The 24,802-nt window shown below is 42.7% G+C and overlaps 1 protein-coding gene across 7 annotated transcripts in view; it reads right to left on the reverse strand.

Moving 5' to 3' along the window:
• RGS7 (regulator of G protein signaling 7) overlaps window positions 1-19,077 on the reverse strand; it is a 442,164-nt gene extending 423,087 nt beyond the window's left edge. For 2 of the 7 annotated variants that reach the window (XM_043511438.1, XM_043511439.1), the window contains exons 1-2: window positions 18,407-18,652; window positions 17,370-17,496 (exon numbers count right to left, since the gene is read on the reverse strand). In XM_043511438.1, coding sequence (XP_043367373.1) covers window positions 17,370-17,447 — 78 coding nt within the window. In that variant the 5' untranslated portion in view covers window positions 17,448-17,496; window positions 18,407-18,652. Of the gene's footprint in view, window positions 1-17,369; window positions 17,497-18,406 lie in introns of all 7 variants that reach the window. The other 5 variants (XM_038397458.2, XM_038397460.2, XM_043511436.1 and 2 more) reach the window with 4 other exon arrangements.
• Between the last annotated feature and the right edge of the window lie 5,725 nt (window positions 19,078-24,802).

Consider the following 24,802-nt stretch of genomic DNA (forward strand, 5'->3'; position numbering starts at 1 on the left):
CTCTACCTGTGGCCGCATCACCATAGTATCTGAGCGCCTCACAGTGTCTAACCTATTTATTCTCACAGCCTCTCGAAGGTAAAGCAGTGCTGTTATCCCCATTGTATAGATGGGGCACTGAGGCACACACAGACTAAAGGCCAGATTTTCAAACATATTTAGGCACCAAGTGGGATTTTCAAAAGTGCCTAGAAGGATAGGTGCTTTGTAAACCCCACTAGATGCCTAGCAGCATCTTTGGGTGCCTAAAATGCTTTGAAACTCTGTCCTTAAGGCACTGGCCTGAGGTCATACAGGAAGTCCATGTGGGTAGTAGAACCCAGATTTTTCAGAACTAGATCTCTATCCAGCAGACCAGCCTACTGCTCTGCTGCATGCTGCAAAAAAAGAGGATCTGATAGATGGGAGCAAAACCAAGGTGGACAGTTCTGAGACTCCAGCAAACGGTCCCAGGAGGTGGGGACGGATGTCATGGTTGGCAGCATGAAAAGCAGCACAGAGACCAGAAAGGATGGAGAATGAGAGTCAAATGAGAAGAGATCACTTAACTCCCAAGGGGTGGCAGGTTCTGCCCCATGCTGGGCTGTAGAGCAATGGCAGTTGTGCAATTAACTGAAAACCATTTTGTTTTGTCATATTTTGTTCTGAGTTTGAGAAAAGGAAGGAATCACAAAGTGTCATACAAGTATCAGATGTGTTTATGCCTCAAATTCTTAGGGTTTCAGCTGTATCCAGGCTAATTCCAGAACAAAGAACAGAGTCTTTGGACTCCACAGAGTCCATGAAGTTGACTATTATTGTCATGATTTGTATTATTTACTAGGCACCATCTGTGTGCTTAGCACTGTTCAGAATATGCCAGAAAATGTAGTCCCCGAGCCAATGTGTTTAAGATGTGTACTCTGGATAAGATGTCTCAGATATTTAAGTATGAAGTATATAGTTATTGACCACATGTTATCATATGATGATATGATGTTAATATCTATGAGTGGAGGCGCTGATGGCAATAGAAGTTTTACAGGATTAAGGACTAGAAGATTTGACCCTCCAACTTTCTTTCAAGAGGAAGAGCTTCCCAGAACTCCTGTGCCTGTTTATTTTCTGTTCCTGCCTGCAGTGGCCCTGATATACCTCAGAAGTCTCGATTTTTTTCTCAACTTTAAAATGGAATTGTCTTGGTGTTTGGTTTTAAATATTCTCCTGTTTAGAACTGCAACCCAGTCACTCTGGTGTTGTGTTTAAGTGCCTTCTGGAAAGTAACTAGCCTTTAAATAGAAGTAAAAAGTGCCAACTCTCCTGATTTAGTCATGAATCTCATGATAATATCGTTTTCCTTAAAGCCCCAGCTCCTGGAATCAAGTGGATATGTGATGGTTTCAGCCTTGATTCTTAAAGAAAAATAAAGTTTCTAGCGTCTGTGGCTGTGGAGAAAGCTTTAAAAGTGACCCCAGGCTGACTCTAAAGGCTCAAAAAGCAGAGGAAAAATAAAAAGAACACCTTGAAGAAGAATTGTTGGCCAAATGCACCACAAAACCAATGATATAAAGAGATATGTTGATATTTTCACCCTCTGGACAAACATCTTAAACTCTCTCATAGATTTCCACCACAGCTTCCATTCCCCCTCTCCTCTCATCCATTAAACTCTCTGGAACACTCCCACACTAGCATCAACTTTCTGAACACCACAATCAGCTTCCACAATGGAACCCTACAGACAACTATGTACAAGAAACCCTCAGACCACACCTACCTTCATAGCTCCAGGAACCACCCCAATTACATCAAGAAATCTGTTATCTACAGCCATTCAGATACCACAGAATATGCTTGGAGAAGAAAGTCCAGGATACACACCTTAACACACTTAAACTGCCTTCATCAAACAAGAACACTCCAACAGAGAAGTAGATTGCATCATGGAACGGGCCATCCAAATACCCGAAGAGAACTTGCTTCAATACAGAAATAAACCCCCTTTCAACTGCACACCTCTACTGGTCACCTACCACCCCACACTGATGAAACTCCATGTAGGTTCCAAACAATTACAATCTGTACTCAGTGGAAGTTCCATCCTGAAAGTTATCTTGCCTGACCCCCAATTCTGGACTTCAAACAACCTCCCAACATCTCAAAGCTCATCATCAGAAGCAAGATCTCCCCAGACCAGAACACACCAACTCAAGGTAGCACCAGACCCTGCCAGAACAACAGATGCAAAACCTGCAGACATATATCCACTGCTATAATGATCAACGCCCCCCACAACACGCCTTTCAAAATCCATATGTACACATGTGGTGTATCTCATCCAGTGTACTAAATGCCCCAATAACAATTATGTGGGTGAAACAAGACAATCACTTTGCTCTCAAATGAACTCACAGGAAAATTATAAAAAGACAAAAACACCCTATCACCTACAGGTGAACACTTTTCACAAAGCAATCACTGACCTATCAGTCAGCATCCTCAAAGGAAACCTGCACAACGTTTACAAAAGACAACCCTGAGAGCTTAAATTCATAATTTTGCTAGACACTGAAAATCATGGTCTTAAAAGACACAGGATTTATGGTTTATTTCAACTATCTGTAACCCACTAACCCCCACTTATTGTCCTATGACTACATGGGTGTTAATGGGCCACTTCATTTTGAATGGTCCCATGGAATATGTGCTAACTCAGGGATCAGCAACCTTTGGCACATGGCCCGCTAGGGTAAGCCCCCTGGTAGGCTGTGCCTGTTTGTTTACCTGCTGCATCCGCAGGTTCGGCTGATCGCAGTTCCCACTGGCAGCGGTTGACCGCTCAAGGCCAATGGGGGCTGCGGGAAGCGGAACGGGCCAAGTGATGTGCTGGCCGTCGCTTCCCACAGCCCTCATTGACCTGGGACAGCAAACCGCGGCCAGTGGGAGCTGTGATCGGCCGAATCTGCGGATGCAGCAGGTAAACAAACCAGCCCAGCCCGCCAGAGACCTTGCCCTGGCGGACAGCATGCCAAAGGTTGCCGATCCCTGTGTTAACTACTTATTCTAAAGTATCTGCTTAATCTGTATTTAGCTGTGACACTGAATACCTTTCCCAGATCTGAAGAAGAGCTTTGTGTAGCTCAGAAGTTTGTCTCTCTCACCAGCAAAAGTTGGTCCAATAAAAGATATTACCTCACACACCTTGTCTCTCAACATTGGGCTAGGTCATTTCATTAAAACATTTACCTGAATATGACAGATTGGTAGTCTCACATTTTCTCTGGTTCTTGACATTCAGAAAGCAACTTCTTACCAATGTTATATGAAAAAGAAAGCACAGATCATTCATGTTTCTTTCTATATATGCTTATACCGGGGGAAAAAAGAATTAAGACTGAAAGGAACATTTCTCCCTACTTCTTTAAATTCCTGCCCTACTGCTACAATCCAAGGCACTTTCATTAGTCAGAATCAGCACAGAGAACTATCTGAGGAACATACATCAATCAAATCAGATTGGTTGTTTGAAAAGTGTGAATTGGGAGTGCTTTGTTCCAGGTGAGCCTGGAGTAGGCCTGACTGTTATAAAAAGCCAGTCAGCTATGAACCAGCTGAGCAGCAAACAGGCTAACAGAGGGAGTTTACCTGGGATCTGCCTGAGAGGAGGTACGCTAAGGGCTGCATTAAGGAGGCTGTGTTGGTGAGTATCTGAGTGTCTGTTATGGGGACAGTCTGACCGTGTACTTGACTGGTTGTTTGAAAAGTGTGAATTGGGAGTGCTTTGTTCCAGGTGAGCCTTGGGTGGGCCTGACTGTTATAACAAACCAGTCAGCTGTGAACCAGCTGAGCAGTGAACAGCAGAGAGTCTAACAGAGGGAGTTTGCCTGAGATCTGCCTGGGGAGAGCCCACTGAGGCTTACATGTTGCCGGCTTCTCTGAGTAGTTACTACAACTCCTGAGGAAGCTCCTAGAAGGAAGGTACTATGGATGGGGAGTGTTCAGCTGTTGTGACCTGCACTGGATGTGCCATGTTTGTCTTTCTTCCTCAGGACAGAAGCGACTTTGTCTGTACAAAGTGCAAGCTGGTCTCCATATTGGAAGAGAAGGTTCAAGGTCTGGAGCAACAGGTATTGACCCTGCGTTGCATAAGAGAAACTGAAGATTTCCTGGACAGATGTCAGGATATGCTTCAACGGACACAACGTTCTGAAGATTCATAGCAGGCTGCACTGTGGGGACAGTGAATAAATTTGGCAGCATGTGACCTCCAGAAGAAGAAAGGGGAACGTCCATGTACCAGCAACGCAGATACAGGTAAGTAACCTTTTTCATGTTCTCTCCACAGGTACTAATGCGAAGAATAGACTAGATGATACATCTGAGAGAAGGGAACAGAAGGAGACTCCACCGATTGGAAGGCATGAGATGCACTGTCCTAGGGTTGGGGTTTCCACGACCACCGCTCCCAAGAGAAGGAGGCGGGTAGTGGTGGTCAGGGACTCTCTCCTCAGGGGGACTGAGTCATCTATCTGCCACCCCAACTGGGAAAACCGAGAAGTCTGCTGCTTGCCAGGAGCTAGGATTCACGTTGTGACAGAGAGACTGCCGAGACTCATCAAGCCCTCAGATTGCTACCCCTTCCTGCTTCTCCACATGGACACCAATGATACTGCCAAGAATGACCTTGAGTGGATCACTGCAGACTATGTGTCGCTGGGAAGAAGGATAAAGGAGTTTGAGGTACAAGTGGTCTTCTCGTCCATCCTTCCCATGGAAGGAAAAGGCCTGGGTAGAGACCATCGAATCGTGGATGTCAACAAATGGCTAAGCAGGTGGTGTCGGAGAGAAGGCTTTGGATTCTTTGACCATGGGATGGTGCTCCAAGAAGGAGGAGTGCTAGGCAGAGATGGGCTCCACCTAACCAAGAGGGGGAAGAGCATCTTTGCAAGCAGGCTGGCTAACCTAGTGAGGAAGGCTTTAAACTAGGTGCACCGGGGGAAGGAGACCAAAGCCCTGAGGTAAGTGGGATATCGGGAGGAAGCACGAGCAGGAGCACGTGAGAGGGGAGGGCTCCTGCCTCATACTGAGAGAGGGATGATCAGCAAGTTATCTCAAGTCCCTATACACAAATGCAAGAAGCTTGGGAAACAAGCAGGGAGAACTGGAAGTCTTGGCACAGTCAAGGAATCATGATGTGATTGGAATAACAGAGAGTTGGTGGGATAACTCACATGACTGGAGTATTGTCATGGATGGGTATAAACTGTTCAGGAAGGACAGGCAGGGCAGAAAAGGTGGGGGAGTTGCATTGTATGTAAGGGAGTAGTATGACTGCTCAGAGCTCAAGTATGAAACTGCAGGAAAAACCTGAGAGCCTCTGGATTAAGTTTAGAAGTGTGAGCAACAAGGGTGATGTCGTGGTGAGAGTCTGCTATGGACCACCAGACCAGGGGGATGAGGTGGATGAGGCTTTCTTCCGGCAACACACAGAAGTTACTAGATCGCAGGCCCTGGTTCTCATGGGAGACTTCAATCACCCTGATATCTGCTGGGAGAGCAATACAGCAGTCCACAGACAATCCAGGAAGTTTTTTGGAAAGTGTAGGGACAATTTCCTGGTGCAAGTGCTGGAGGAACCAACTAGGGGCAGAGCTCTTCTTGACCTGCTGCTCACAAACCAGGCAGAATTAGTAGGGGAAGCAAAAGTGGATGGGAATCTGGATGGGAGGCAGTGACCATGAGATGGTCGAGTTCAGGATCCTGACACAGGGAAGAAAGGAGAGCAGCAGAATACGGACCCTGGACTTCAGAAAAGCAGACTTTGACTCCCTCAGGGAACTGATGGGCAGGATCCCCTGGGAGAATAACATGAGGGGGAAAGGAGTCCAGGAGAGCTGGCTGTATTTTAAAGAATCCTTATTGAGGTTACAGGAACAAACCATCCCGATATGTAGAAAGAATAGTAAATATGGCAGGCGACCAGCTTGGCTTAACAGTGAAATCCTTGCTGATCTTAAACACAAAAAAGAAGCTTACAAGAAGTGGAAGATTGGACAAATGACCAGGGAAGAGTATAAAGATATTGCTCAGGCATGCAGGAGTGAAATCAGGAAGGCCAAATCACAATTGGAGTTGCAGCTAGCAAGAGATGTCAAGAGTAACAAGAAGGGTTTCTTCAGGTATGTTAGCAACAAGAAGAAAGTCAAGGGAAGTGTGGGCCCCTTACTGAATGAGGGAGGCAACCTAGTGACAAAGGATGTGGAAAAAGCTAATGTACTCAATGCTTTTTTTGCCTCTGTCTTCACGAACCAGGTCAGCTCCCAGACTACTGCACTGGGCAGCACAGCATGGGGAAGAGGTGACCAGCCTCTGTGGAGAAAAGTTGTTCAAGACTATTTAGAAAAGCTGGATGAGCACAAGTCCATGGGGCCAGATGTGCTGCATCCAAGAGTGCTAAAGGAGTTGGCGGATGTGATTGCAGAGCCTTTGGCCATTATCTTTGAAAACTCATGGCGATCAGGGGAAGTCCCGGACAACTGGAAAAAGGCTAATGTAGTGCCCATCTTTAAAAAAAGGGAAGGAGGAGGATCCTGGGAACTACAGGCCAGTCAGCTTCACCTCAGTCCCTGGAAAGATCATGGAGCAGGTCCTCAAGGAATCAATTCTGAAGTACTTAGAGGAGAGGAAAGTGATCAGGAACAGTCAGCATGGATTCATCAAGGGCAAATCATGCCTGACTAATCTAATTACCTTCTATGATGAGATAACTGGCTCTGTAGATGAGGGGAAAGCAGTGGACGTGTTGTTCCTTTACTTTAGCAAAGCTTTTGACACTGTCTCCCACAGTATTCTTGCCAGCAAGTTAAAGAAGTATGGACTGGATGAATGGACTATAAGGTGGATAGAAAGCTGGCTTGATTGTTGGGCTCAACAGATAGTGATCAATGGCTCCATGTCTAGTTGGCAGCCGGTTTCAAGTGGAGTGCCCCAAGGGTCGGTCCTTGGACCGGTTTTGTTCAATATCTTCATAAATGATCTGGAGGATGGTGTGGATTGCACCCTCAGCAAGTTTGCAGATGAAACTAAACTAGGAGGAGAGGTAGATACGCTGGAGGGACGTGATCATTCCCCTCTATTCAACATTGGTGAGGCCTCATCTGGAGTACTGTGTCCAGTTTTGGGCCCCACACTACAAGAAGGATGTGGAAAAATTGGAAAACGGCCAGCAGAGGGCAACAAAAATGATTAGGGGACTGGAACACATGACTTATGAGGAGAGGCTGAGGGAACTGGGATTGTTTAGTCTGTGGAAGAGAAGAATGAGGGGAGATTTGATAGCTACTTTCAACTACCTGAAAAGGGTTTCCAAAGAGGATGACTCTAGACTGTTCTCAGTGGTAGCAGATGACAGAACATGGAGTAATGGTCTCAAGTTGCAGTGGGGGAGGTTTAGGTTGGATATTAGGAAAAACTTTTTTATTAGGAGGGTGGTGGAAACACTGGAATGCATTATCTAGGGAGGTGGTGGAATCTCCTTCCTTAGAAGTTTTTAAGATCAGGCTTGACAAAGCTCTGGCTGGGATGATTTAGTTGGGAATTGGTCCTGCTTTGAGGAGGGGGTTGGACTAGATGACCTCCTGAGGTCCCTTCCAACCCTGATATTCTATGAAACCATTACAAGCAAATTTAGAGATCTGCAGTAGCATTTTGTGATAGAGCCTTCCCCATAAGAAATGTCAAGCCTCAAATTCCAGGATGCTAACAACAACATCAAAAAGTCTCAGAATATAATCTCATTTCCACCAAATAAGAAAGCTCCCAAAATGATATACACAGAGAACTAAGTCTAAGATCTATGTATGGAGCAACTGAATGAACATGTAGGATTGACATTCAAATTTTGAGATTGTAGCTATATTTTGAATTAAAAGAGCTATTGTAATGTAAACCAAGACAAAAAATGGTAGTTAAAACTGTGGAAACCAAGAGCTAAGTGGTTTTTAGGGTTATTTTTGATAGTTTCGCATTTGCACACACAGATTTGTAGTGGTACATTTTCTAGTAACTGAATTTAGAAGCCTTTACTTATGTGTGTGTTTGTGGTTTGGAATTCCCTTCATTTTTCTAAATCTGATTAAATGCAATACCAGGCTCCAGTTTCTTTCCATGAAGAGCTCTGCACACTATCTAGGGAAAGTTTCACTGTCAGTTAAAGCTGTCTTTGCCAGGTGTTACAGAGGTTTGCTTAGAGCTGTAGGCCATGCTGGAGCCCTAAGCATTAGTAACAGTATGGGTCAAAGGCTGTGAACCAAAGTAGGCCTGGCCTTGGCAGAGTAGTAACACACCAGGTATTGGCTAACCAAATAAGTACATTCCTAACCAGAGAGGATGCTATAAGAACCAGAGTTCTCAAGTAACTATGTAAACAAGTTCCCAAGAGATTGTACAAGAACACACTGACCCATGGTAAAATAAGATTGGGATGGTAGGATAATGGATGTGGATATTTTGTTCATACTAGCAGGTGCAAGGTAGAAGGGTGGCAACTACCAACATCTGGAGTGTAATATGTAACTTGTTTGTATCAATGTATAAAAAGAAGTCATAGGAGTAGCATCTTTATATTAGCTGAGGGGAAAGGATCCTTCCAACCCTAGTTCTTCCTGTTCTTTCATTCTGGTTGTCATTTTTAAATCTTAGCTCAAAACCTCTTTTCCTCATCCTAAAGATTCTCAGCTAGATCCTGCAAGTCTGAGAAACTCCATCTCCCAATGAAGCCAATGGAATTTGAAGACACTCAGCATCCACAGACAGTGTTTAGTACCTTGCAAGACCAGCCTTGATGTCTCTTCTCTTCCATACTCAGCATTCTCTTCTCTTTCAAGCAGCAGAAGTTGATTGGTTAGGTCTGGTTGCTTAGTGTGGGACAGTGGATTATAGGGCTATTGCAGAGTCTTGAGATGAGCATTCTATTTCCAGCTTCTCCACTAACCTACTTTGTGACCTTGGGCAAATCATTTCATTTCACCATGCCTCCCCATCAACTGGGGATAATGGCTCCCTACTGTAAAATGGGAATAAAGGTATGTGCCTCTTCGGTAATGTTTTGTGAGATCCACAAATGAAAAGTGGTAGGTATTCTCATTATATACTGCTGTAATGTTATCCTTCTCCAGTATTTGGGTTGAAAACAGATGTATTGAAATGTAATGAAATATGTATATTTTACTGACTTTTTTTAATGTCCTCTGTAGATATTTTTGTTGTCTAAAGTTTGGGTTTGCAGTGTAGAATTTGGGAACTCTTTATTTTAAAGAAAATGGTTTTTTATGCTCTGATTTGGTGGGGGATGGTGTTGGGTTCTCCTTAATCCATTATTAGACACCTTTTTAATTCATTTAACATTGTTAAACTGAAAAAATATATTTTAACAGGTTGTATTTATTTGTGAACTTGGAATTTGCAATCTTACAGACATCCTCTTTTGCTTTGCTGAGAATCCCTCAATTTTTATATCATAAGACATATATTGAATATTGGCATTTCAAAAACATGTTGTAAATTTAAAATCATAATAAAGTGACTATGCCATACGTCACTATCAATATAATGGTTGTTTCCATAGTAACTAATGTAGAGTGCTTCAAAAGGGAAAAAGCAGAGAGACTAAAAGTGACAATGTATAATCCACACAGGCATATAAAGTATTAAACTGCATGTATGTGACATAAGAAAGAAGCGTCATGGTTGCATAGCATGCTGTAACATTTTTCTACTTGTTTCAGTCACTGGCAAGTAATGCTGTAATTTCAAGCTTACAGCACTGGGGATGGGGGGGAAGGGGAAGATGCCTATCACCTGGTGGCATTAGATTTCCATTCTCCCCACCCAGCAAGGACTATCAGCTAACAGAACCACCACACTTACTTCTGGGTCCCAACATAAATGCAGGACCTTTCCCTATAGGTGTGTCATGGGGTCCACTCACTGCTGGAGTGCTGCTTCCTGGTTGGTCTAGGGATTAGCTGGTTCCAGGTCTGACACCCCCTTCTATCTTCATGACTTAGTCCTCCAGAGAGGTCACTATAGTCCTCCCCTTCTGGGCTATCAAAGTCCTTCCATACAAAAATGGCAATCTTCCCTTCACTGCCCTGACCATGCCACACCTCCAATGTCTGGTAGAGGACAGGCCCACGTTCCCCTACTCCAGGTTGCAGACCATGGACCCTATTTCTAGCAACAGTGACCTGCTTGCTGGCAGATTATGTTGCCCTTTTCCTGGACTCCTTCCTACTTCTCAGCTCTACCTTCAGCCCACCCCCATCTCTGCGTTTACTAGCCCAAACTCCCTCCTCCTTGGGACGACTCCAAGTACACATACCTTCTCCCAGGAAGTGACTGTAAACTATTTCCCCTGCAAACTCTTGCCACCAATTTCCTGTCTTTATAAACCTCATCCAGCTCTGCCCCTTGCTGGACTTCATCTGCAATTAGGCCTTGGCATGCCCTTATTTTCCTCCAGGTGCATCATATAGGTTAATTGGCCTAATTTACCCGTGCAGGCCTTGTGTGGGGTGAACACTGCATCGCATGGTGCTATTCCTCTTAAGGTGGAGGTAGAAGCTGATGACTGGCACATAAGCCACAATAGTGGAGCAAACAGTGGTTTAGGCAGTAACACCTAGCAGGCAAACAGCTCTATCAAGAATTTTCTGTGAGACTACAGTTTAAAAGAAGAAAGCCAGCCAATGCCTCAGTGCAGCCAGAAGAAATTCCTTCCTCTTGTTGAAGACAGAAGAAATGGAGTCTTGCAGTTAGTAATCCAACTGCATAGTATTAGCGACATAGCTCAAAGCTATTTTCCTTTTTCCACCTCCTGGAAGGAAGTATACATTATGGTGGCATCACCAGTAATACATAAATAAAAGTATAAGTTGGCCCTACTCATGGACCTACAAGCACCCCCATTCAAATCCTCCCACTGTCATCAGAAACGCCTTTAGCTTTTATACATACATCAGCTATGGATCTAAAGTTATAAGGAATTCATGGTGAAAAAAATAAGTTACAGAAACTGAAAAAAAATCAGCCTTTTTTGTCCCCAAAATAACTATTTCCAATTTTCAGTGGCTCAGCTTTAATGTGCCTGTAGCAATATTACCTTGGGCTGTGATCACAGCATATCTGACCAAGTAGAGAGATCTATGGACCAAGTTAATACTTTCATGGATCCTTATTCAACAATAAGAGAACCACTTACTCAGTCATCATAACAGTTACCCATAGTACCTCAGACTTTCTTGGTATTTGCATCTTCCATGAAAATATTAATTGGGCCTTCAGACCTTTCTGTGTGGTCAGGTATAATGTGATCATAGCCCATGAGGATACTGCTACATGCAAATTAAAAATGAGCCACTGAAAATTGGAAATAGTTATTTTGCGGACAAAAAAGCCAACTTTTTTTCAGTTCTTGTAACTTATTTTTGCAGCAGGAATTCCCTATAATAATTTCAAAACCATAGCTGACACTGATGAATATATAACAGCTAAAGATATTTCTGATGACTCTGGAAGGATTTGAATGGAGTGCTCTCAGGTCTATGAGTAGGTTCAATTTATATTTTCATTTATGTATCAGTGATAGTGCCAGCATAATATAGGCATATTCAGAAGTACACAGTGCCAGACTAATTCTTCTCCTATTGAAGTCAATGCTAAGTCTCCTATAGGCCGTTGCTTAACATTTTTAAAATTCTATCGTTCATGTCCTTCCCAAATATGAAGACTGCAGTCAGGCTAACTTCCACTGGGTAACTTTTTTCCTTAAGTGAATACTTGAGAATACCCACACATTACCAATACAATTTTATTTGACTGCCAATTCAAATAGCCAATTTATTTTGAGGGAGGCACTTTGAAAGGGGAGGGGGGAAACTAAAGAGAGTTATCACCATTTCCACAGCTTAGATTGTAGAGGAACAATGATAATAGGAATGGCAAGACACCATTCCTGTAAATATCACACTTCTATGAGTAGTGTAAGTAATTGATCTTTAAATATTCAGGGTAAATAGGCCAAATCCCCTGAGATGGGATATTAGATGGATGGGATCTGAGTTACAGAAAATTCTTTCCTGGGTAGTATCTGGCTGGTGAATCTTGCCCATATGCTCAGAGTTTAGCTGATTGCCATATTTGGGGTCGGAAAGGAATTTTCCTCCAGGGCAGATTGGAGAGGCCCTGGAGGTTTTTCGCCTTCCTCTGTAGCATGGGGCATGGTTGACTTGAGGGAGGCTTCTCCGCTCCTTGAAGTCTTTGAACCATGATTTAAGGACTTCAATAGCTCAGACATGGGTGAGGTTTTTCATAGGAGTGGGTGGGTGAGATTCTGTGGCCTGCACTGTGCAGGAGGTCAGACTAGATGATCAGAATGGTCCCTTCTGACCTTAGTATCTATGAATCTATGAATCTAGTGTCAAATTATAGTGGACTGGCAGATAAACTTATAATACAAATCTAGCTTTTGCTATATGTGGGTACCAGCAAGTATGACCTTTGATTACTGGAACAGAAATAGAACCAAGAACACGTTAGTCTCAAACACTATGAAAATATGATCTACATTAGAAACTATTTTAATATTTAGGGCAGGGAAAGAGGTGGTAACTCAAAATCTCAATCAACAAGAATATAATTAATTACTCCAATGAAGGTAGTCCTGATATCACAAAAAGGGCCAAAGCTGGATTGGAATATCTGAAACAGGTGATAAAAAAGCAAGTAAACTTGTAAATTAGAGTTCATAATCCCCCATAGGGAGATTCAACTTGTTTAACTTAGACTCATTTAAAACAGAACAGGAGAGTGATCAGTTAGAATCCCATGGCTTTTTTCAACTCAAGGAAATAGAGCATGGGGTAGTGGTCCTAAAATTAGAAGTTTTCCCAACAATAAATTTTATCCTCTCCATGTCACCAATTGAAGAAAGAAAACAACCTCAAGTTCTGAAAACTTAAACTCATAAGATACAAGAAAAAGCCAATATTAGTAGTTCTCTACAATCCAACTTCTAGCCACAATTGAAAGTGTTGCTGAAATCAAAGATTTCTATATGATGTTCAAACACTAATGGTTCCAGTGTTCTTACATCTTCTAATTCGCCTTTTAATTGCTGACTGATATAGACTCAGTAGGAAAGGAAATAAAAGTAATACTTTCAGAATGTTCATATTTGTCTGAATCTAATACCAGGAAATTTTAGGACTCTTCCTAAGGTATGTTGGCACCACCTATGTGTCATATGTCATTATTTTATAATGAGGCAGGCATCTAAAAAAAGTAATGCAGGTGACATTCTATTAAAAGAAAAAAACTATAAGAATTTTCAGAGGTGGCATGATACTGATATAAGGAATTATTTATCTGTGCTAGTGCCTTTTGCAATACAGATTTAAAAGAGTCATTTATGCACTAAATATTTTACTCAAATATTTTATCTGGGTTTTCTATAAAAAAAATCATCTAAATGTGCAGTATACTTTCTGTGGATATGAACATGGGACACTGGAAGAAGGGACCTAAATCTAGATTGTTTCATTTTATATGACTATGTTTTCTTCATCTTCCTTTTCTAGACAAACCAATCATCTTTCTCCACTTCCTTATCTTGGTAACTAACCAGAAACTAACTATGGGTGAGAGATGAGCTTGTTTATTGTAAGCTTTGTGGTTCTGTCAGGGCTTGACATCTCTGAAAATTAACACTGTATCTATAAACCCCCTGACCTTCAAAAAAGGTCAGATCCAGATCTTGGAATTCAGACTCTCTCTATGATGGACCAAACTTCAATACTAAATCCAAATACGCCTGAACTTCATAAAAATGCAGATTCATATCAGATCTCAGATACAAACATTGTGACTCAGGACCATCTCAAATCATCCAATTCTTCAAGTTTTCTGGTCCTTTCATGACTTGACTAGACTGGGATTTAGGGAGACCTGGGCTGTGACTCCAGGCAGTCCAGCCTGTATTTAATTAGGCAGGAGCTAGAGAGACAGTGAGAATAACAGGGTTATGTTTGTGCTCAGCATCCTCAATAAATAATTTGCTTTGTATTCACTACAGTCAAGGCCTGTCTCTTACCTATCACAGCAAATATTACATGTTTCCTCTTTTTCTCATGGGTACAAATATCAGATTGCCATTCCACACAATCCTGCTGCATAAATATCATATTGTTACAAACAGTTCAACCCAATCACATTGAAGCCATGGCATTCAAAATGTAAAAAAAAAAATTAATTCTAAATATTCAGTCATCCACGAGACAACCGCCCCAAAAGTACATAATTTTTTCAAGTAACATATAATTAATTTAGAAAATATAAGTTTCAAGTAACTTCTAATTAATATCTAATCTAATAAATAAGTTTCAAGTAACTTCTAATTAATTTAGAAAAAAATTTCGAATGAATTTGACAGGCCCACACTCTAGTTACTCATCACAGTGCATTCATGCCTAATACAATGGCAAAATGCAGCAAAGCTTACTAGTTATTGTAGCATCTTCTAAAAAATGGAGGAGCATTATGTTCTGAAATTTATTACAAAATTCCTGTGATGTAGCAGCCACTATTAAACCATAAATATGAAACCATATTTCAAGACTTCAAAGGCAGCTAGTAATATCTGAGGTCAAATGACTTATACTTTAAAAACCTCTTTTCATAGTCTAAACCCAGAAGTCTTCTATATTTGTTGACGGTAGTATCATATTTGTATCCTGTCATATACACCTATGTACTTTTAAAATACATAAAATACCAGATCTTATTTTGTTTCCTGTTTCCTAGAACATTGCTTAGAAGTTTTCACCCGAGACTGTGACACCTGTCAGTACAATCTATGGTATGATAGGTCAAGAGGAGTAGTTAAAGGAATCAAAGAAAGCCGGCATAGACTCATAGACTGTAAAGCCAGAAGGGACCATCATGATCATCTAGTCTGTCATCTTCCACATTGCAGGCCACAGAACCCCACCCATCCATTCTTGTAATAGACCCATAACCTTTGGCGGAGTTACTAAAATCATCATATTATGATTTAAAAACTTCAAGTTACAGAGAATTCACCATTTATAGTAGCTTAAACCTTCAAGTGACCTGAACCCCACACTACAGAGGAAGGTGAAAAACCCCTAGGGTCTCTGCCAACCTGACCCAAGGTAAAATTCTTTCCCAACCACAAAAATAACATGACAGATTATATTGTATAAGATTAAGATAAGTGAAAAGTGTCCTACTATACAACTCCATTTTAAAAAATACCATAGAAAAACTATGTAAATAAATACAGTGTTTATACTTTCCTATACATGTGACATATGTCTGGAAGTTACACTTCAGCAATGAGATAGACATTTTTTTTAAAAAAAAAGAAAAGAATCAGTTTAGTGGGTTAAAAAAAGGTGTATCTGAGTACAGCACCTTTAGAACAACAACTGTGACACCCAAGTACTTTTAATATCTCCTATGCAATAGTTATACCATCCATTATACAATGAAACTTACTCTTAAGTATATATAAAATATAATGAAATACTATGTTTTTGAGGGAACTGAATCAAATCAACTAGATGCAATAAAATTTTAGGAAATATCATATTATGATAACCATTCTGCCCATGTATGTTTACTATATAAATATACATAAGTGCATAGACAAAATTTTTGTACACAATTGTAAAGTTAATGGAAAGGTGGTCCAGTGACATTACACACACACGTGCAAAGTTTTCCAAACTTGTGTGCATCGAATTGCTAAAATTAAATTTAGTCAAGTAAATAAAAGTAGCCTGATTTTCAGAGGTGCTGGGAAAGGTGGTCCAGTGACATTACACACACACGTGCAAAGTTTTCCAAACTTGTGTGCATCAAATTGCTAAAATTAAATTTAGTCAAGTAAATAAAAGTAGCCTGATTTTCAGAGGTGCTGGGCATTCCCAAATCCCACTGAAGTCAGCAGTATCTTTGAAAATAAGAAAACATGCACTACACATCAATTTGAGACTAACAAAATATTTATTATCTCTGGAAAGAACAGTCTATTACCACACTATCTGATGACACGTCAATTACTCTCACTATTGAAGAAGCACTGACATTAATCTGAGAATGTTTTTATTGCAGTCAATGTGGGGGGCGGGGAGAGTGTCAACTCCTATAAGACAAAAATAAGGGTTGATTTTTCTATTTTAAATAACCACAATCTAATTGCAACTCCCTAAATTCTGGGAGCAAACAGGTAGTTAAAACATTCTGCATCCAAGTTTGTGTGAAAGATTCTCTTTCACCACTACCACAATTTAAGAATTTTCTCATTTAATTATAATTTAGCTGTATTTATTTAAAGAAGTCAAATTAAAAGGTAAAGACAACTTTATCCTCTTAGTTTAAACGATCTATTTCCACACTAACCTATCTCAAATTCTCCAGGCAACTGTTCTAATTGAAGTACAGTAGCCAAATAAATCCCATTATTTAGGTCAATGTCTGAGAGTTTGTTTATTGATGTTGCTGTTAAAACATTTATCATGTTGGGAAATCTATTTGCAGAAAGAATCCTTGGAATACAAATTTTAAAAATGCTATTGATTGCAAAACAAAAAAAATCTACACAATTATTTTCCTCATACCACATGTGCAATTAACACTTTAATTGCAATGTAAATAATTGGCTAATTAATCATAACACATCTGTTATTTGAAAACTAAAATATAAAGTATGTAATATTTTACTCATTTTACAATCAAATGATTTTAAAAGGGAATAGTCTAACTCAATCGTAAAATATTTTTATCATCACATATCAGCCGTACCAAGCACGTGGAAATAGCAGGTGAAATAAACTAAATATTGCAGCTCTGCCACCTGACACATAAAATGAACCGAACATAAATGAATGTTGAAAGCATGCATTATAGAATAAACGTTCTTGACCACTTTGCAAAGTTGGCATATGTGTCTATGTTTTAAAACCGAGAGCAAGAGATGAGGTCATTTCTTAAAATAAAAGACAACAGATAAACGGACTGGGATATCGAGCTAACATTTCACACGCTCGTACTGTTGCTATTTAAGTAGTGTAAAGTATACATAATGTATACAAATTTTCCAATAATATTCCAACAGTAAAGGACTGATATCTCTGATGGTCTGAAATCATGTTGTTGTACTCCTTCAAATGGAACATCAGAGCAGCAGCTTGTAACAAGACAACTGTTAACATAGTTACGTTTTCCGGGGGGGGGGGGGGGAAATCAGGAGCGAAAGTTTCCTAATGTCATTTGCCCAACTATTTCAGAGAAATTAAAAAGCCTCCTACCTTTCTGTACACCAGCATGTTTGGGGATTCATCAGCCACCCCGTTGCTGCTCTGCCCATAATTATTTCCTTGCGCCATGTCCCAATGCGATGGTCCTCTTGCAAAGGCTGCGCTGAGCAATGTGCCACTGTGAAAGGTAAGAGCGATCTCAGCGAGATACAGCTGCCGCAGGTCTCCTTCCCCCTACTGAGGGTGATTAACAGAGCTGACTTACTCCCAACACGTTACCATCATCCGCTTCTCCGCCCGACATTTACGCGGGGGCAAAACAGCTAATTCCCCGTTTACTGCCATTACCCCCTTGTAAATACTGGATGAGTGTAATGGACTAACCCAGTTTCGACTTTAAAGAATTGCCACTTCACACCGCCCCGCTGACCCCCCCGCTCCCCGCGGAGCACACTTTGGTAGAGGCATCTCCCTACAAAACGCTCCTCCCCGCCCCCGAATAGCGGACGCCGCATCTTTCCGATCGCCGGTGTCCGGGTGTCGGCGACCGCCCGTTAGCCGGCTGCCCTCCCCGCGGCTCGTCCCGCACCCCGCGCCCCAGCAGCCGCCCGGGGGCATCTCCCGCCGCCGCGCTTCCCCCCGGGCCCTTGCGGCGCTCGCCCACCTGCACAAAGAGCCGTGCCAGCCCCGGGGGCGAGGGGGGGGGAGCCCCCCGGCACCCCAGGATGCCGGCTCCATCGCCTCCTCCCCCCTCCACGGGCGGAGGGCGCCGGCGGCCGCAGAGGACTAGCTGGGCTCCGAGCGGCCAGCCCCGCAGCCCGCTGCCGGGGGGTAGGGTTCCCCGCCGCCCCCCGCCAGCCCCGGGGAGCTCCGCTCTCCCGCCGGCCCGGCGTCGCCAGGCAGCCCCGCGGCACGTCCGCGCCGGGGCTTTCAGCACCGCGGACAGCAGCCCCGGAAGCCCTCACCCGCCCCCTCCCCCGGCTGGCCGGCACCTCACCCGCGCCGCTCTGGGGGCGGCGGCGGCGGCGGGGGGGGGGGGGGGTGAGGGCGAACTCGCCCCTTCCCCGCTCCCCGCCCTGCCTCTTTACCTCCCCGGGCCGAGCTCACTGGCTGCACGGCGGCAGCGGCTCCTCTCCTCCCGGCGCGCGCCGCGCGGTCCGTGTCAGCCGGCAGCGGAGGGCGGGATGCGAGGGTCGGTCATCACACAAACAATGCGCCGCCGGGCTGCTGCTGCTGCTGCTGCCGCCGCGGAGGCTGCGACTCCCCCGCAGCCTTGCACGAGCGGCCGCGGCTCCCCCTCCCTGGAACGGAGCTGCCTCGTCACGTGAGGCAATGGAACGTCAAAGGTGCTGCGGCTGCTGCTGCTGCTGCAGCGCCAGGCGACTGGCAAAGCCGCCGGCTCTGGGGCTGCGGCGCTCAGCCCTTCCTCCCCGCCCGCCCCACGGGAGGCGGCCAAGGAGCTGCGGCTGCCTGCCGGTTTGGCAGCGAGGGGTCGACGAGATGAGGCAACGCGGGAGGGCTGGCCAAGCCCAGGACGTGGGCTACCGGGACGGATGCTTGAGCGGGGCGGCAGCGGGGGGAAGTGTCCCATCCTCTCTCTTCCTCCAGCATAGCGCCCTGACTGATTACCCACTGCGCCCAGCCTTGTACCTGTTTTTACGGAGGGAGGCCAGCGTTTTAAAACTTGGGTCGTAGAGGGCCACTTTCATGGTGAAAGGGCCTACTTTTCAGAAATGGTGGAGCTGCTGCAGCTCTCATTGACTCCCCCGGAGACTGGGAACGATCAGCGCCTCTGGAGGGGAATAACACCCCTTATTTAGGGAGCTGGATTTTAGGCACCCAAGTTTGCTAAGCTAACGTTTTCTAACAGAAAATATTGGGAACAGCAGCAGGAGGAGTAAGCCATCTTTAGGGTGAAGAGATTTTCCTGTGGCATGCTGCCTCTTGAGGAGTGTGCTTTGGGACAATCAGAGCAATTGGAGCTGGAGGAGACCCCTTGTAATGAAATTACAGACTCTCTCGCAGCAGTGGGAAGGAGACAATAATGACTTTGACCTTCCAGACGTGTCCTGATTGAGATGTTCTTCCCTGCACAGCAAGCAGCCAATCAGCAGCTGACCAGGAAATAAAGTTGTTTATTTGTTAAATGCCTACAACGGTGGTGTCACTTGCTGTGCAAAACACAAAATAAGACAGTCCCTTCCTCAAAGAGCTTACAAGCGAATTGATAGAGGAAGTCTGCTCTCTGCTACTGTGGAGGAAGAAGAGTGGAGATGTCTCAAAGAAGGAGTCCAGCTTGTGAAGGAGTCCAGGCCTGTTGTCCACCACATATACTAGCACCCTCCTATAACAGATCGTGAATGGGAAAAGAACAGGTTAAGAAATTACTTAAACAAGTTAGATGTCTTCAAGTCAGCAGGGCCTGATGAAATAGATCCTAGAAACTTAAGGCTGAAGAGATCTCAGTGTCATTAGCGATTATCTTTGAGAACTCATGGAGGACAGGAGAGATTCCAGAGGACTAGAAAGGGGCAAATATAGGACCCAGATATAAAAAAAAGATTAAGAACAACCCAGGGAATAATACATGAGTTAGCTCAACTTCTGTACACAGAAGGATATTGGAGCAAATAAACAATTTGTAAGCACCTAGATGAAAACAAGGTGATAAGTAACAGTCAGCATGGATTTGTCAAGAAAAAATCATGTCAAACCAACCTATGACAGGGTAACAAGCTTTGTGGATAGGGGAGCTTCTCTAACAATTCTCTAACAAATGAGAGAAATATAGCCTTGACAAACCTTCTATAAAGTGGGTACACAACTGGTTGCAAAAGCATATTCAGTTGTTATCAATGATTCACAATCAAGCTGGAAGGGCATATCAAGTGGGGTCCAGTTCTATTCAATATCTTCATAAATGATTTTGATAATGGCATAGAGAGTACACTTATAAAGTCTGATGATGATGATGATTCCAAGCTGGGAGGGTTTGCAAGTACTTTGGTGGATAGGATTAGAATTCAAAATGATCTTAACAAAGTGAAGAAATGATCTGAAATTCAATAAAGACAAATGGAAAGTACTATACTTAGGAAGGAATAATCAATTGCACAAATACAAAATGGGAAATGACAGCCTACGAAGCAGTGCTGCAGAAAAGGATCTGGGAGTTATAGCCGATCACAAACTAAATATGAGTCCATAATTTAATAGCGTTGCAAAAAAACCCAAACATTATTTGAGGAGGTATTAGCTGGAGTGTTGTAAACAAGACATGAGAAGTAATTCTTTCTCACGATTCAGCACTGCTAAGGCCTCAACTGGAGTATTGTGTCCAGTTCTGTGCACCACACTTCAGGAAAGATGTGGACAAATTGGAGAAAGTCCCCAGAGGAGAGCAACAAAAATTGATTAAAAGGACTAGAAAACATGACCTCCAAGGAAAGTTTGAAAAAATTGGGTTTGTTTAGGTGGAGAAAAGAAGACTGAGGGGGAATATGATAATAGTCTTCAAGCATATAAAGGGTATTAAGAGGAGGGTGATACATTGCTCTCCTTAGCTCCCGAAGACAGGACAAGAAGTGATGGGCTTAAACTGCAACAAGGGAGATTTATTTTGGCCATTAAGAATACTTTCCTAACTGTAAGGGTAGCTAAGCACCTGTGGACATTGGACAATTATAAGAACAGGTAAAACAAACACCTGTCAGGGAAGGTCTAGATAAAACTTAGTTCTGCTTCAGGGCAGGAGACTGGATCAGATGACCTATTGAGGTCCCTTCCAATCGTACATTTCTATGATTTCTGTAAGTAGAGGAAGGTACAGGCAAGGGGAAGTCTGGTGTTATGATGTGCATTATGGGGGAAGGAGACCAAACTGAGAGGTTCTGGGTACCCAGAACTGAGATGGAGGCAAGCGGTGGAGTCAATGTAGTGCATTAGAAGAGAAAGCATCACATTAAGAACTTCTAGAGGGATAGAACCAGTTTTGGAAGGAAGAGTTGAATTGGGTACTTCTGAGAGGGACAGAGTTAAGTTAGAGGAGATCAGAGAGCCAAGCTGAAGATGCTGGGTGGCAGTGGAAGCTGAGGGGCTCTTTAGGAAAGTTGAGGGTGGTTTCAACAGGACAAAGGCAAGTCTGTAGATTCAGAGGCACATGGAGAGTGAGGACCATTAAAGTCCTCTGGGGTTGGCAGAGGTGACTTGGGTGTCATCTCCCTGGAGCATAGTAACGTCTTGCATTTTTTGAGGGGGCACATCTAGGAGAGTCTTTTAGCAGGACAAAGACAAGTTGGGTTTTCTGTGGGAACAGGGGCAAGTAGAAAGGGAAATGGGCTGAAGCAGAGATGAGGAGGAATAGAAGTTAGAGTGGGATCTCTGGAACAGGGACTGGGGGAGAGGACGGAGAGATCTGATAGATGAGTGGGAATGTTCTGGCGGGAAAACAGAAGTGAAAGGCAGAGTTGAGGTGACCAAAGTGAAAATGAAGGTCAACAGGGACAAAATTGAAAGGGGGAGATGTTGAAGGATAGAGGAGGGGAGGTTAATGTCGGAGCGATCATGCTTCATGGTGGGGATAAGAAGCAGCAACAGAAAATGGAATTCTTATGGTGAGGAGCAGAAAGAGAGGGAGAACAACATGATGGGGCAGAGGGAAAGAGAAAAGAGGTATCAGACAGAGGGATTTGAATGTGGGAATAGTTTGGTGCTTTGAGATGGGAGGGAGAAGCATAAGGAAAGCAAAGAAGAGGAGCAAGAATAAGATTTTGGTGAGTGTATGAAAGGGAAGGAAAGAAGAAAAGAGGAGAAAAAAGAGTGAAAATACTGGGTGTGGAAAATGTGAAACTGATGAGTGGGCAAAGGGGTTGAAGAAATTCTTGCTTCTTGCTAAGAATGCACATGGAGTGCACTAGCTATGGGCCCCAAGTCATGATATTTGGATTCAAATTTGAACTTCCAAAAGTTCACGTTTGTTCAGACTCAGTGATCCAGTCCAGTCATTAGAGAGAGAAAAAAACCACATTTCCTAAAGTATGCATCTGGGCTTCCAAATTGAGCACCACCTCTTGAATGGACAGTACTAAAGAGCTCAGATAGCTCAGTGATAGGGTTTTATATTGCACTAGATAGATACAGTGGAAGAACATAGTTCTTAAGATGTATTAAGAACACAAATAACCTAACCTGCTGGGGAGCATCAAAAACAGCACAAACTCAAACACTTATTGTATCAGATTGTATTTTAACAGCTTTTATGAGGGGGCTATAAATGGCAATGGCACAAAGTACCTTTTTAAATGCAATTTTATCTTTTGCAAAATCTCACAGGAAAATATTAAAGATTCACATATATTCCTTCCTTCCAATTACTCAGATAATGAACAGAGAATGCATTTTAATAATAGTATGAATTAGAATGGCATGGAAGAAAATACCAGTGGGTTTCCAATATTGTTATATTATATTACTTTCTTACAGTAATGTCATCTTATTGATTTAAGTGAGGGAACCAACAAGAAGGAAGCCAATTTGTTCTGGAATCCTTATAGTATGGATGAAGTCGTTTATATTTAGGCATGGCAGAATTTGATTTTTTTTTAATTGTGACAGATATCAATGTTTATTTTTAAGCATTTTTCTATTTTATCAATTTAAATTTTCACAATTGCAGGAAATTATGAGGGACTCAGACAAGTGGGGGCTCATGCAATAATTTGATGATAGTAGATGTTGAGATTCAAAAAGTTGAAAGCTTTATGACCAATAAAACACAAATTGTCTACCTGACATATCAAAATATAAAAAGTAAATATTAATAAATCACACACTCTGTTCTTCACACATTCTTGTCAACTGCTGGAAATGGCCCACCTTGATTATCACTACAAAAGATTCCCCCTCCCCGCCCGCTCTCCTACTGGTAATAGCTCACCTTACCTGATCACTTGCAGTATGTGATTTTATCCACACAGTTCATAAAACATTGTTTATGCCTTACCTGATCACTCTTGTTACAGTGTGTATGGTAACACCCATTGTTTCATGTTCTCTGTGTATATAAATCTCCCCACTGTATTTTCCACTGCATGCATCCGATGAAGAGAGCTGTAGCTCACAAAAGCTTATGCTCTAATAAATTTGTTAGTCTCTAAGGTGCCACAAGTACTCCTTTTCTTTTAACACAAGATAATGCAGTTGTCAATGGTGAGGAAAATCAGAGGATTTTGGAAGATGAAGAATTTGACAGGTTCACTGTGAGAAATTGGTGAGATGATTAAGATGGTATGTTGGAAAGAAAACTAGATGCAGGGTTGGACTGAGGAGAGAGCTTAAAGTGTGCTTGGTGTCTGAAAGAAGAACCAGAAGAGAATGAACAATGGAGAGCAGTAGAGGAAAGTTCTGTAAGTCAGACCAAGGGAATAAAACCAAACTGGAGACTAGTCTTAAAAAAAAAAAAAAGAAAAAAAGAAAGTTAAAGTACATAATCGAGAGGAAAAGGAATGTAAATCCCCGCTGTCTTTAAATTAATTTGCATGATCAGGTTCTTAGGTATAAGAGGAGGGAGTAAGGCTGAAGTCAAATGGGAAGAGTTGCTGGGGGTTTAAAGTGTAGGAATTGATCTGTGAAGATATTTATTTAGAAAGAATAAACTTGAGCTGCAAACACCAGGACAAACTCACAGTGGTGGAAGTCAGTGTAGCTCTCAGGATTTCCTCTAGATGTTCTCAGAGTGAGACCAGCAACAGGGAAAGCAAAGACCAGGGACTTATGGGCTCATTTGGAAATCAGAGAGAGGAACTGAAAAGTCAAAATATAGAAAGGAGCAAAGTTGAAAGGTATGCCCATGGAGTCAGAGAAATATCTAATGTGACTTTGTGCACATTTTAACCTATATAACCACAATACCATTTTACTCTCACCCTTGTTCCTCCTCCTTTCCTATCATTGTTACATTCACTTGTCTAATGACGCAAAGATGTTTGGGCTGAGTTCACATCTAAGTGTGCATTTGTAGAGTGCCTAACAGGAGGTTCCCAATCCAGAATGCGACCTTTTAATTTCATATAATTATTATAACGTAGTACCATCTAGTGCCCATCTATCAAATGGCAGAACTGAGACTTGGGTATGTAACTAGGCCTTGCTGAGAAATGTCCAGGACCAAGTTTTAAAAAAAATATTGTTTAGCTATTTATAAGCTACTAAAATAAAAATCATATAGGCACCGGCTAATATTTTAGCACTACAGTAAAGTCCCACACCCTTTGTGTCACATTCACATTGGCCCTTCCCTCTGCCTAGCCTGCCGCAGAGGCTTGGGGTAGACAGGGGCAGGTTCTGCTGCTCTTAGGATGCTGCTGCAATAATTTGTATGCAGGTGATTGATTCAACAGCATATTTACTCAGCAAAATGCTGCAGAGGTCCCACTCTACCTTACCAGGAAAAGGATAAAATCATGGGCATGAACAACTTGTAGATT

This window comes from Dermochelys coriacea, chromosome 3 (assembly GCF_009764565.3).
Source record: "Dermochelys coriacea isolate rDerCor1 chromosome 3, rDerCor1.pri.v4, whole genome shotgun sequence".
Classification (NCBI taxonomy): Eukaryota; Metazoa; Chordata; order Testudines; family Dermochelyidae; genus Dermochelys; species Dermochelys coriacea.